The sequence below is a fragment of the Halichoerus grypus genome, chromosome 10, assembly GCF_964656455.1.
Source record: "Halichoerus grypus chromosome 10, mHalGry1.hap1.1, whole genome shotgun sequence".
Taxonomy (NCBI): domain Eukaryota; kingdom Metazoa; phylum Chordata; class Mammalia; order Carnivora; family Phocidae; genus Halichoerus; species Halichoerus grypus.
The window spans coordinates 103,869,562-103,882,203 of record NC_135721.1 but is presented as its reverse complement, the minus strand read 5'-3'; the positions used below and the strand labels follow the sequence as shown (position 1 = coordinate 103,882,203).

General features: G+C 40.3%; 1 protein-coding gene across 3 annotated transcripts in view; it reads left to right on the top strand.

Annotated features, from left to right (window-relative positions):
• SNAP25 (synaptosome associated protein 25) overlaps positions 1 to 12,642 on the top strand; it is an 82,778-nt gene that overhangs the window by 45,903 nt on the left and 24,233 nt on the right. For all 3 annotated transcript variants that reach the window (XM_036091055.2, XM_036091053.2, XM_036091054.2), the window contains 2 exons: positions 7,648 to 7,786; positions 9,746 to 9,787. In XM_036091055.2, coding sequence (XP_035946948.1) covers positions 7,715 to 7,786; positions 9,746 to 9,787 — 114 coding nt within the window. In that variant the 5' untranslated portion in view covers positions 7,648 to 7,714. The remainder of the gene's footprint in view (positions 1 to 7,647; positions 7,787 to 9,745; positions 9,788 to 12,642) is intronic.

Sequence of the window (12,642 nt, the reverse complement as noted above, 5' to 3'; positions counted from 1 at the left end):
GAGATAAATGATATCCAAAGCTGGGGCATCCTGAGATGCACCTGTCAAACCACTCTATGTTATTTTCCAATATGTAAATGAAACTAAAAATAAAATAGTTTTCAGTTTTTGATTAAAAAACAAAAATAGCCACACAATGTGCTTTGAGAATAAATATGCTTTGAAATTATGCTTTTAAAAATGACCCAGGTTCCTGATCTGAAATTTAGCTGTGTGGTTAATAGAGAGTTACCTCTAAACGTGTTTTCTAATCTGCAAAGTGGGGATAGTAATAGTATGCACACCATATGGCATTGAAGGTTCATGTAAGTTATTATATGAAAAGCACTTAAAACAGGGCCCAGCAAAGAGTAAGCCCTCAGTACGTGTTAGTGCGATTTTATTAATAATTAAGGAGAGTTGTCCAACTTGGTTTATAAAGTCCCTTTGTTCTTCTTTGGGCTTGGTTGAATACAGTGAGTCTTCGATAAACTTTTGTTGAATTTTAAAGTATATTTTCACCAGAAAGCAGGCAGGTTCTGCAGGAGGAGAGAGTGATTACCCCGAAGAGGCTTTGTTCAAATGATCAGCAGTGTGAGAAGACACCAAGTTGTAGATTTCAGCTCTGTGATGATTCAGCCAATAGATGTTGATGTATGTGGGTTTGTTGATTTGTTTTATTAATTAAAAGATAAAGCATGAAGAGAAATAGATGTTAGCTCAGGGCACACTCTCCTCACATCTTTTCCAAGATGTTCCTGCCCTATGGTGCTTAGGCTAATGACGAGTGTCCCCAGAATAATAGCTATCCATGTCTCTGTTGACCTTGTCTGTTAAAAACATACATCCCTTATTTCCATGCTCACCTCTCCTTCTGGATCCTAACCCCATATTTGAGTCCAGACTCTGCATGGAGAGAATAGTCTTAGCCTAATGAATGAAAATAAGTAAGCCCCTAGACAAGGAAGTAAGGGTTATCTCTGTATTGTACTTGCCCCATGTCTGATGTGAGTCTCAAATAGACTTGTGTGCCACATTAGAAAATGAAGAGCTTTGCAAATTATACTTGACATCAAGGAATAGCGGCACCCTGCCTACTTTGTACCATGTACAGTGACAGCAACAGCTTCTCAGATGTTTCTGTCTCTAATGCAGTCCAGTGCTGCTGCTGGGGCTGGGAACCTTGGCCTGTAGCTGGTCATGGAAATTAGGAATCTCTGTGAGGGCTGTGCAGGCATCCCACGACCTTGTGATGAATTACACGGATTAAATCTGATTTGTAGTCCTAAAACTCTATAGAAATCGTCAATCAAAAGCAAATTCATATTACATGTCAAATTAAAAAATGGTCCAGGGGCACCTGGTGGCACAATTGGTTAAGTGTCTGACTCTTGGTTTTGGCTCAGGTCATGATCTCAGGATCATGGGATCGAACCCTGCATTGGGCTCCATGCTTGGTGCAGAGTCTGCTTAGAACTCTCTGTCTCTCTCCCTCTGCCCCTGCACACTCTCTTTGTCTCTCTGTCTCTCAAATAAATAAATAAATCTTTAAAAAATAAAGAAAGAAATAAAAAATTTAAAAAATGGTCCAGGAAACACAAACCTATTACAGGAGAAGGGGCTTCTTCAGACAGATATAGACAATGTGTCTTTCTACGGGAAATGTACAATGCTTTGTGGGTATGAAAGACTGAAAAGGAATGCTTTAAAGGTTTTTGTTTAACTTGATTTAACCCAGGGATCAGCACATGTTTTTTGTATAGGACCAGAGAGTAAATATTTTCAGCATTGAGAGTCAAGTGGTCTCTTGCAACCACCCACCTCTGCCTTTGTAGCCTGAAAGGATCATTGACAACAGGGAAGCCAATGGTCATGGGGTATGTCTATAAAACTGTGTTTATAGACCCTGGAACTTGAATTTCATACTCTTTTTACATGTATAAGTTATGCTTCTTCTTTGAGTCTTTTTTAACCATTTAAAATATAAAATCATCCTTCGCATACCGCCAGTGCAAAAATAGGCAGTGAACTGGATTTGGCCATAATTCCCTGAAGCCCCTGGTTGAGCCTACAGTCTCCCCGCAGTCTGGGTAACTGCAGAACCTCCCCACTCCCTGCCCACCTGGTGGCACTTACTAACACTCCAGGAGACACGGTTCCAGATATCAGAGCTATGCAGAAGTGCTGTCTGTGGGCCAATGGCAGCAGCATCGCCTGGGGCTTGTTGGAAATGCAGAGTCTGGGACCCCATCTCGGACCAGCTGACTCAGAATCTCTGAGCGTGGGACCTAGCAGTCTGTTTTAACCAGGTTTCTAGTGATTCTGATGCCTGCTGAAGTTTTAGAAGCACTGCCCTAGACCACACCTGGAAAACTGCTGGCTTGGGAACATTAAATGCCACCTGTTGGGTGGGATGGAGTGGGGGGAAGATCAGTGCATTCATTCACTCAACAAATCAATTAACATCAATTGAACACCTACTAGGGGCCAGATCCTTTACTAAACACTGGTGATTTGAGATAAGTAATAGGATACTATTGGACCCTTAATAGAATGGGAGATTATTTTACAGCAGAGCCCCAGGGAATAGTTTGGAGTGGCTCTGCTCCTAATTTCTTCACTTAACTGAGCAGGCTTTGCTGGCTGGGACCATACCACTAGCTCGAGCGACACATAGGATGGAGGTTCAATGTGCTAATATGAGTGAATGTGCTATGCCCCCTGGATAATTTATAAATGCCATTTCACTATGACCATCCTTTTAGCTGGTCAAATTGCTGTTCATCAACATCAGTATGCCTCTTCAGGTGCTATCTCTTAGAAGGTTAGTATGCTTGGGTTTGGGGTTTGTGGGGAGAATTTATCAAACACTAGCATTACCTATCCCAACAGAGGATCCAGAGGCATGCCCCATGCCTACTTTCCCTCTAATCTTTTTAGGAGAGTGGACACTGCTCTTTCAGCTTGGAAATGCTGTGCATTTGAGATCTGTTAGATGCATCGGCCCTCCTCCCAAATCAGACATCCCCCACATTTTAGAGCACACTAAGGTGTGGGAGCTCCTGGGGAGACCATGGAAGTGATGAAAACAAAGATATCCACCACATGGCTTCTCTGCCCTCACACCAACTGCCCATCAGCCAGATCCTCGTCAGCTGCCGTCAGCTTGAAGCCAGGGGGCCCTACAGCTGTTTTTCATAGCTGAAAATAGCAACTTTGGGAGGAGATTGCCAAGGAAACTGATGAGACGTGTGTGTGTGTGTGTGTGTGTGTGTGTGTGTGTGTGTGTGTGTGTGTGTGTGTGTGTGAAAGAGAGAGAGAGAGGCAGAGACAGAGACAGAGAGACAGAGAGACAAAGAGAGAGCAAGAGAGAGAGCACCATCAGCAAATAGACCTGGAAGAGAGAACTAGCAATAATACTCTAGGTTGGAAAACAGAGGACCTGCCTTCTAATAAACTAACCTATTAGGAGGAAAGGTCAGTTGCTTACTTAGAGTGAAGGAAGATGTTCCCCCAAGGAACCCAGCAGCAAAATACAAAGATAAATAACAGGGAGAGAAGATGCTCTTATTTGTCTCCACGTGGCAATCCTGTGAGAGGTGCTACTTCGAGATTGCAGGCTGGGGCACTCTGCTGGTTTCCCTGGTTTCAGGCTTCTGCGGGTGCTCAGCACCACAGCAATGTGCCTCCTGCCCAGCTGTTAGAAAGGAAAGCTAATTAACAAATACTGGATTTGTTCCACTCTTAGCAAAAGGTACAGGCTTATCCTGAATGAGCAAGTCTTTCCGAATATGAAGCTCCCACATCGTTACAAACAAGGTTGATCAGAACTTTCTATAATATATTCCCCTCAGAAAGCCTATGAGACTGGTATTATGTGCTTTGTTGAAAAAAACTGAAGCTCAGAGACAGTGATAAACTTGCCCAGAGTCAGCCAGCAACTGAGTGCCCGAGTCAACCATCTATGCAAGCTCTTGTCCACTCCACTAAGCTAGGGCTCATGATCTACTCCACATTTCCATGGATGCACCATTTTATTCTGGAGGGTAGATCCCAGCAACCCAGAAGAACACAGGAATTTTGTTTATGCCTATTTCAAGGTTCAGAAGTGGCTTAGTATAAATTCCTTCCAGTTTCTGTTTGCTAGATCCCTAATTTCCAAAGTGGAAACACGTATTTAAGTGAAACACAAAGCATATAAAGCTCTATATCATGAGTACATATTATGGTGGCCAGAATTGATGTTCAAAAATTAGTAGGCTCAGGGTGCCTGGGTGGCTCAGTTGGTTAAGCATCCAACTCTTGATTTTGGCTTACATCACGATCTCAGGGTTGTGGGATTGAGCCCTGTGTCGGGCTCTGCACTCAGTAGGAAGTCTGCTTGAGATTCTCTCTCTCCCTCTCCCCCGATTCATGCTCTCTCCCTCTCCCTCTCTCTCTCTTTCTCAAATAAATAAATCTTTTTAAAAAGTCAGCAGGCTCATGGTATGATGCTCTGTCAACATTTTAAATGGCTGCACATAGAACTAGCCTAACATAAGCTTACTACCTTTTTTAAAAATACTGGTACGTAGAATGTAGTTCTGAAGCTTTTTTCCTTCTTTTTTACTGTGATTCCCCATTTGTCACTTTGCCCAAGAACCACTGGGTATAAAAGAACTGTGAAATCTATTATCTCCAAAGAAGATTCACTTTAGGACTCCTCCTGTTGAGGAACCCTGAATAGTTCTAAGTTACTTCACAAGAGTAATACATGTAGAAGAGTCTAATAATACGTGCTAAATTAAAATCCCAGAGGAGTTCAACCTTAGCTGTTGGGAAAGCAGTATAGCAGCGGGCCTGGGAGATGAGGTCATTGAGGGCCTGCCTCTGCGAACCTGATTTTTTTTGAGGGAGAGTTTTCATTTTATTTTTGCAAAAAAAAAAAAATGTTTCTCATACAAGTAATAATAACAATAATTATTAGAATAATAATTAAACATGGGGACACCTGGGTGGCTCAGTCAGTTAAGCGTCTACCTTCAGTTCAGGTCATGATCCCAGGGTCCTGGGATCGAGCCCCATGTAGGGGTCCCTGCTTAGTGGGGAATCTGCTTCTCCCTCTCCCTCTGCTCCTCTCCCCTGCTCATGCTGTCTTTCGTGCTCTCTCTCTCAAATAAAGAAAGTCTTAAGAAAAAAAAAGAATAATAATTAAACATGGTATTACTCCAAAGCCCTAAATCTAAGTTCCTTTCCCATCTTCAATTTTCAATAGAACAAACACTGATATGTTTTTTGGTTGGGAAATCATGTTCCTATGCAATATTTTTATTCCATTTTAAGTTTCTTTAGGCCTGCTTCTGTTATTGTAACACCCACTGCTATAACAAAACAAAATGTTCACATTTTCAGTAGTGTAGTACAGTTGAACTGTGCTGTCATTTCATATGAAGGTTCAGGTCTTTGTGGTTAACTGTCAACTTGCCTCCACGTAGGGATGCCTGGGGCCCAAGTTCTTGCTGTCTCATAGCCTGGCCATCCTCTAGGGCCCTGTTTTTTTTTTGGCAGAGAGGGAAAGAGAGGACATAGAAGGAATGCCTTAGCCTGGCAGGGATGCACATCATTTCCACTGTAACCCATGAGCCATCTCTAGCCACATGCACCACCTCCTTGCAGTGGGAACTGGAAATTAATTCCCAGCCGGGCAGCCATTTCCCTAAGACCCTGCTATACCATGGAAGAGGGAGGAAAAATTCCAGTGCACACTTGACCATCTCAGCCACAAAGCAAGAGCCCATGCCTTCTACAGTTGTGCTACTCACAGAGAAGGTTTTAGCATATCAAATATTTATCATCTCAAACCCTTCCTTGGGCTCTTTATCCCATTACCTCTGATAGCCTTTCCTGGGGACGTGACTTCCTCAGGGAGGCCTGCTGTGCCCCATGGGCAGCTATGGTATGACCCCAAATAATTCATTTCACACTGAATAATTTAATTTCCTTATTTTACTTCCATCTTCCTAATTAGGCTGTTGCGCTGCGACAGCAATGAATTTACCTGTCTCATTCATCACTATAGCCTTAGTGACTAACACTGTCCTGGCATCTTACAAATACTCAATAAATATTTGAGGAGAGAAGAGAAGACAGGAGAAAGAAAGAAAGGAAAAAGGAAGAGGGGGGCAGGGCTGGTTGGCTCTGGAGGGAGCTCAGTCTGGCTACTTGTAATTTGCATCATATGGGATTTTAAGAGTGTTACCAAGAAAGGGCCAATAACATTTCAGGGACAAGGATCCATCCCTTTTTGGAAAAATAACTGTGCATACTCACATAAGCCTTCTTGGCAACCTCTGATAACAACTGAAGGAGACTAAAGATTTTCTGCCTTTAGCTCCTTGCTGGGGAGGAAAAATTTACCTCTATCCTTCAAGATTCTTTTAGTTGGTCTAAGAATTAAACTGACATAAGACAGATTAACAGGAGAAAATCAAATTTAATTATATATGTATGGGGAATCCACATAGATATGAGCTCCAAAGGCAGGCAGGCAAAATGAGGTATATATGTCATCCTGAACTAAGGAGAAGAAGGTAAGAGTCTGGAACTTCAAAGGAAAGGGAAAAATTCACAGGAAGATAAAAAAAGAGTAAATGTTTGGTAAACAAATGTTTGCTGGGCCATACAGAAACAGTGGGACATAGGAAGTAATTGTAATAATCAAACCTTGCTAAATCCTTCTGTGTTTACCACCCCTACTTCTTGTTATACTGTAGTTATCTATGGTGATTTCTCCTTTCCTGCAGGAGGTCCTCTATCTAAACTCTTGTAGGCAGTTAGAGGGAAGGTCAAATTTTCTTCCTGAGTCTCTTGGGCCTTGATTCTTTTCAGCTCGAAATAATCTGCATGCCAAAGTGGCACATCTTGAGGTGGCCTGCCCTTAGCTCCTACATTCCAAATGCTTCTAAATGCAGTGGAATACTACTCAACATCAAAAATGAACAAACTATTAATACATGCTACAACATAATAAATCTCAAAATCATTATACTAAGTAAAAAAGAGACAAAAGATAGTACATACTGTATCATCCATGTATATAAAATTCTAGGAAATGCAAACTAATTTATAGTAACAGAAAGCAGATAAGCAGTTGTCTCAGCACAGGGGTAAGATGAGATGGGATGAGTGGGTGTGTAGGATTACAAAGAGCATGGAAAAAACTTTGGGGGTGATGGATATGTTTTCCTAATTGTGGTCATGGTTTCCTGTGTGTGTACCTATGTCAAAACTTTTCAAACTATACACTTCAAATATTTATTATATGTCAATCATACCTCAATAAAGCTCTTAAAAATAAAATAAAAATGGAAAATAAATGTGAGGTTAAAAGTATACTAACCCAGAACCACATCCCTCCACACCATCATTCCAAACTCTTGGTGGTTTGTGTCTTAAAAATGCTTCATAGATAGACAGGTATGTGTCTCCATTATAAAGCTGGCAAGTATGCATTCATAATGCACCTTTTGGAGAAACAGCAAAATTCTATTGAACCCTGTCTGAGTATGGCTTCTGTCTTCAGAAGATGACTGAGTCATGGAGACAGAGTGTGGGCTATTTAGATCTCCTATTTGCACATACTACATGCACTTACATAAACTCTCACATGTTCAAATCTGCTTTTTCCAGGTTCTGTGTCCAAAGCCTTCACTGACCTCCAGCCCAAGCACCCAGCCACCCCACCCCCACCACTACCATGGCTGAAGACGCGGACATGCGCAATGAGCTGGAGGAGATGCAGCGAAGGGCTGACCAGCTGGCTGATGAGGTGAGGGATGGGATATGAAAAAGGAGCAAAATTTGGGTAGCTGAGTAGTTTGTCTTATTCAGGTTCAGGTGGAAAAGGTCTTCTAACATCTCAATTTTAAAAACGGAGGAGTATGACTTTGATTTTCTATACACCTGACACCTCTACAGACAAGAATGGGTTGATAAACCTACATACAACTAATGTCTTAGCCTAAACTCCCAATTCGTAGAAATCTAGGGAAGTCAAGATCCTCTAAGAAAAGCAATGTCTTTGGGTGTCTGGAGCTGGCCTAATTCTGAGAGCTGATTGTTACATTTTCCAGAATCTTGCAAGCTGGTATTAAAATTGAATTATATAAAATAAATAAATAAATAAAATAAAATAAAATTGAATTATATAAATTGATAATTAAGTAGATTATATTAAAAATCAAAGGCAATAAATACTCAAAATTCATCACTTCTTAATTTTTTTCCTATATTTTCATATTACCTATGCTCTCAAAGTTCTTGACTTGTGTTATATCTATAGTGTAGGAATACCATGTAACAGCATGTTACTGTACATTTTCCCAAGTTCACCTTCAGTGATGCTATGCCGTAGTTAAAAATCAGACAGGTTAAGGGTATTTATATCACAGGAATCTGCAAACACTACAAATCAGGGTTTGACTTACTGTTTTGTTGACTGTCTAGACTTAAGAAAGTAGAGAAAATGTTAATAACATAGATTAAACTTAAAAATGGGCATGTCTCTAGTCATTACTCTTTAATTAACACAAAAAAATGGAGAAAATCTTCTAGTAGTTGAAAATTTTTATTCTTTTCAGCAAAGAAGTCACTTGCATCATTGACAAACTAGCGAAGTCCCAACATTTCTCCATTGTTTCACTTTCCTCTTACTCATTAATGCAAATGAAAATATCAACCAACATTCATGTCAGAACTACACTTGTCCTTTGCATGCTTAGCAGTGGACACAAGAGTTCAGCAAAACTTAACAAAAGCTTTCTGTGAGACTCAGTTGGCTACATAGAATTTATAATAAAGGGCATTGTGTATTTTATTATCTGTAAATTCTATGCTCTCCATCCCTTATATCAGGAAAATAATAAACTTAAATACACCTATACATATATGTATATTCATATCTGTTTCATATTCGTATTCATCTATTTTAGCATTTACCAACATACCACTGCTTACAGCCATTGTATTTCAACAAGCAGCCTCCTGACAGCTCTCCTAGGAAAGTTAACGTTCTTCCCGCTCCTTCAGGATCTTGTCCAAAATAAGTTTGTCACTTAAAAGCAAAGCCTTGAGAAATCACACTGGTTGCTGGAGTCTAGTAGTTAGTTTCAAAGGAACTGAGAAAAAAGTGACAATGATGTGCCCGAGGGACCAGTGCTGACTTCAGACTTTCCATCTCACTTTGTCTTATCTAAGGATGAAGATAATTATTATAGCTGTCTCCTACAGGCTAGTTATTTCAAACATGCTTGATTTTTTTTCACCCTAAGGCGACAGCTTAATTTGTATTGATAAGAACTTCCAATTGTGTTTCTCGGAGCTTTATAAGAAACTTGATGTTAGATTCATCTCAATTCATGAGAAATTATGTTTGTGCTTAAAATTCAATATTCCTGGTCCAGGGAGGCCAAATTAATCCTCTGAGTATTTGAGATAATTTTTCATGCATCCTGCACATGCAAAATTATCTTTTCCAGATTACTTTGTCTTTGATATCAAGATCAGCTTCATATGGTTTTGATTTTAGAAGATCAACATTAATGTAATTGCTTTAGGGAATCTTACTATGTAGAAAGACTGATAGGAAAGAGATTGAAAATGTGTTCAGTTACAAACTTAAAAGAATGTGTGATAGTAACCCTTTGTGTTTCTCAAGTGAAGAGAGTAGTTCAGATTTTCCAAGACCTCTGGATCCTGCATTCATAATTTTTTTTTTTTTTAATCCCAGTCACTGGAAAGCACCCGTCGTATGCTGCAACTGGTTGAAGAGGTAAGGAGTGGCCATATTTCAAGATAAACTAATCCCTTTTGCCGGCATATTCTTTTCCTAGACCCTACTGCCTTTTCTTATGCCACAATCCCATTGGTTCCATTGATTCCATTGTAGCCTATCTGGAATTCACATTACTGAGGGAGATGTCAGGTAGCCATCAAAGGATCCCCTCTCCCTCCCAGCCCTAGCTACCTTTATAGTCTGGGAAGTAGAGAAGGATGGTATTTCTAAGTAAATGTTCCTAAGAAATCACAGAAGACTGAATCACTTTAAGCAAATCTAAAGGCATTACCTACATAAAAACTTCACTTGTAATGATTTTGATGCCTCTAAGTCACGTCTAATCTTGACATTCTGTTTTGACTTAGCCACACATATGACTTTTAAAAATACATACCCCATAGATACAACATTTTCAGAAATTGTAATATTGAGAGTCAGGCACTAAAATTCATGAAGTAATAGGAAAATTCTTTGATAAAAGGCATTTCAAGGCCGTAACGCAAATACAGAAGCTCTTTTATATTCCTGACTCTGAATTGAACATCCATTTGCGAGGCATGGTTAATGAATCCCAAACTATTTTTATATGGGCAAAATAGGGCAGATAGCAATAATGGAATCAAAAGGGCATTTACAATAAACCTTGCTCATTCCAATTGGGGAGAGCAGCAGTCAACCAGGAAGAATAAGTGGATTAATTGAACTTGCCCACTGGGAGAGATGAAGTGGAAAAAGAATGGGATGGGCTGTATTTATCTTTACTGAATAAAACAAGCCTAATAGTTTTTATTCAGTGAAATGCTGTTTTAGCTATGCTTTGAAACTGCTTATCAATTCATGTGTGGTTATCATTTTTAAGGATCTTGCGTGTTCTTGAGCAGAATGATTAAATGAGCCTACTTGCCTTGCGCTACTATAAATTGCTTATGCAATGACATGAAAGGAAAGAAAGATCAATGTTATAAGGCTAAAAGGAAGTTCGGCTGCCTCACGCTAGAGAAGCCAACATCTTCCTTTATTTCTGCAGCTTCAGCTTCTTACCCAGAAATGAAATACTGGCTAAATGTGAATTGCCATAAGAGGAGTGGGGAGAAGGGGATACCGTGAGCTCCCAGGCCACCGGGAAAGGGTGGGAGGTACATTTAATGAAATCTGTTATCACGAAAAATGAGCATTTGAGCCTGCAATGTAGCACAAATTGGCCCCCACAGGAAGGCAGGCCAACAAAGGGGAGCTTGGAAGCACAGAAAGCAGTTTTCCCTCTCTAAATGAAGAGAAATGTTGTCTTTGCTCTATCCTGGGAACACCACTCATGCAGAAATACTTGAGGACCAAGAAGGAGGCAGGTATTCTAAATCTAAGTGTGCTGGCAAGGCTTTCAGAGTTGACTTATTTTCCCTCAACCCATCATGAGAACAAGCAAAAGGAACAAATCTTTTTAACATTCCCACATGAGTTCTCACGTTGACCTGAAGGGAACCCACATGTCAGCTGACATAATTATGTTATACATCTTTATGACCTTCAGCCATAGCCTCCAGGCTCATTTTTCATTTTCATTTATGTTTGTGCACATGTGAAGTAAATTTCTAAAATACCAGAACTGTCACCAATCGCTCCACCTGTGCAATGTTGAAACCCTGCTTAGGAGGTGGAAGTGGTAGAGCAAATGCATCAGGATGCATCACTTTGAACTGGCCCCTCATCCATCGGAGTCTTTGGGCCAATGAATACTTTGTTTTTGCCTCTTCTTAAATTGCAGGCAGTGTCGACCAGTCTTGAGTAAGGAGTGTCTGCTCTAATTTATTCTCCGGCGGGGAGAAAGTCTCAAAAGCTCTATTGATTAAAGTAGGATACTTGAATCATACATTTTTGTTTCTCCTAAAGGATTTCTTGATCAAGCATGAGGTTGCATCTTAGAACAAGGGATGAAACAGATGGAAGCTAGTTCCCACCTCTCATAAATGAGAGGAGGCTATTAGACTTTCTATCCTTAGGAACTTATGAGCAAGGTATGATTAGCGTAGATTGATTGCTCTTACTTCCTCCTGGGTTATTTTATATTGATGGTCAAATACCCCTTATGTCTAGGGCATTGGCTATTCAGAGGGTAGTCTGCTTTTCAATCAAAAAAGAAATTCTCTTTAAAGAGAATCAGCATTAAATATTCATCAAGGGCAGAAATCACTTGGCAAATATGAGCACTGAAATACCAGGATCTTACCCAGGATCCCGAAGTGCATCAGTGCTATATAATTTGAATTGAGCTGAATTCTTATTGAAATTCAGTCTCAAAGACGGGAAAGGTTACTAAACTTGTGAAATCTCCCTGAGGCAGACAACCCCACTCTCAGTTCAACATAGGACTTTGTGCCAGCCCTCACAGACATTAAGGTGTAACAGAGTGGCAGGTATAGAAACTTGCTTTTTAATAGAAACCATTATTGGCATCTCAAGGACAATGTAAAGTTATACAGAAGTCAGTTGGGAAAGTTCAGAAAAGCTGGATACCATACACAGGCAAAAAGATGAGAAATCATATAGCACTTGGTTCCCAGGCTAGAGTTGCAAACTGGCTCTTTTGATGGCTGCATGTCAAGAAACATGTATGGAAGGCCTACTTTGGGGGTGGGAGGGAAGATATAAATTGGTATCATGCAGCAAAACAGGTATGAAAATAGCTCTCCAAAGTCAAGGCCTTACCTGCCTTTGGAGCATGTAATTAATTCTGGTAACAGAATCATTACTGTCTCTTCAAGAAGGGAATATTTGGTTCCAGGCAAAAAAGTTGATTCTGTTGACACTGCATGCCAGAAATGAAGTCTACACATGAATGCCTTGGGCTATGA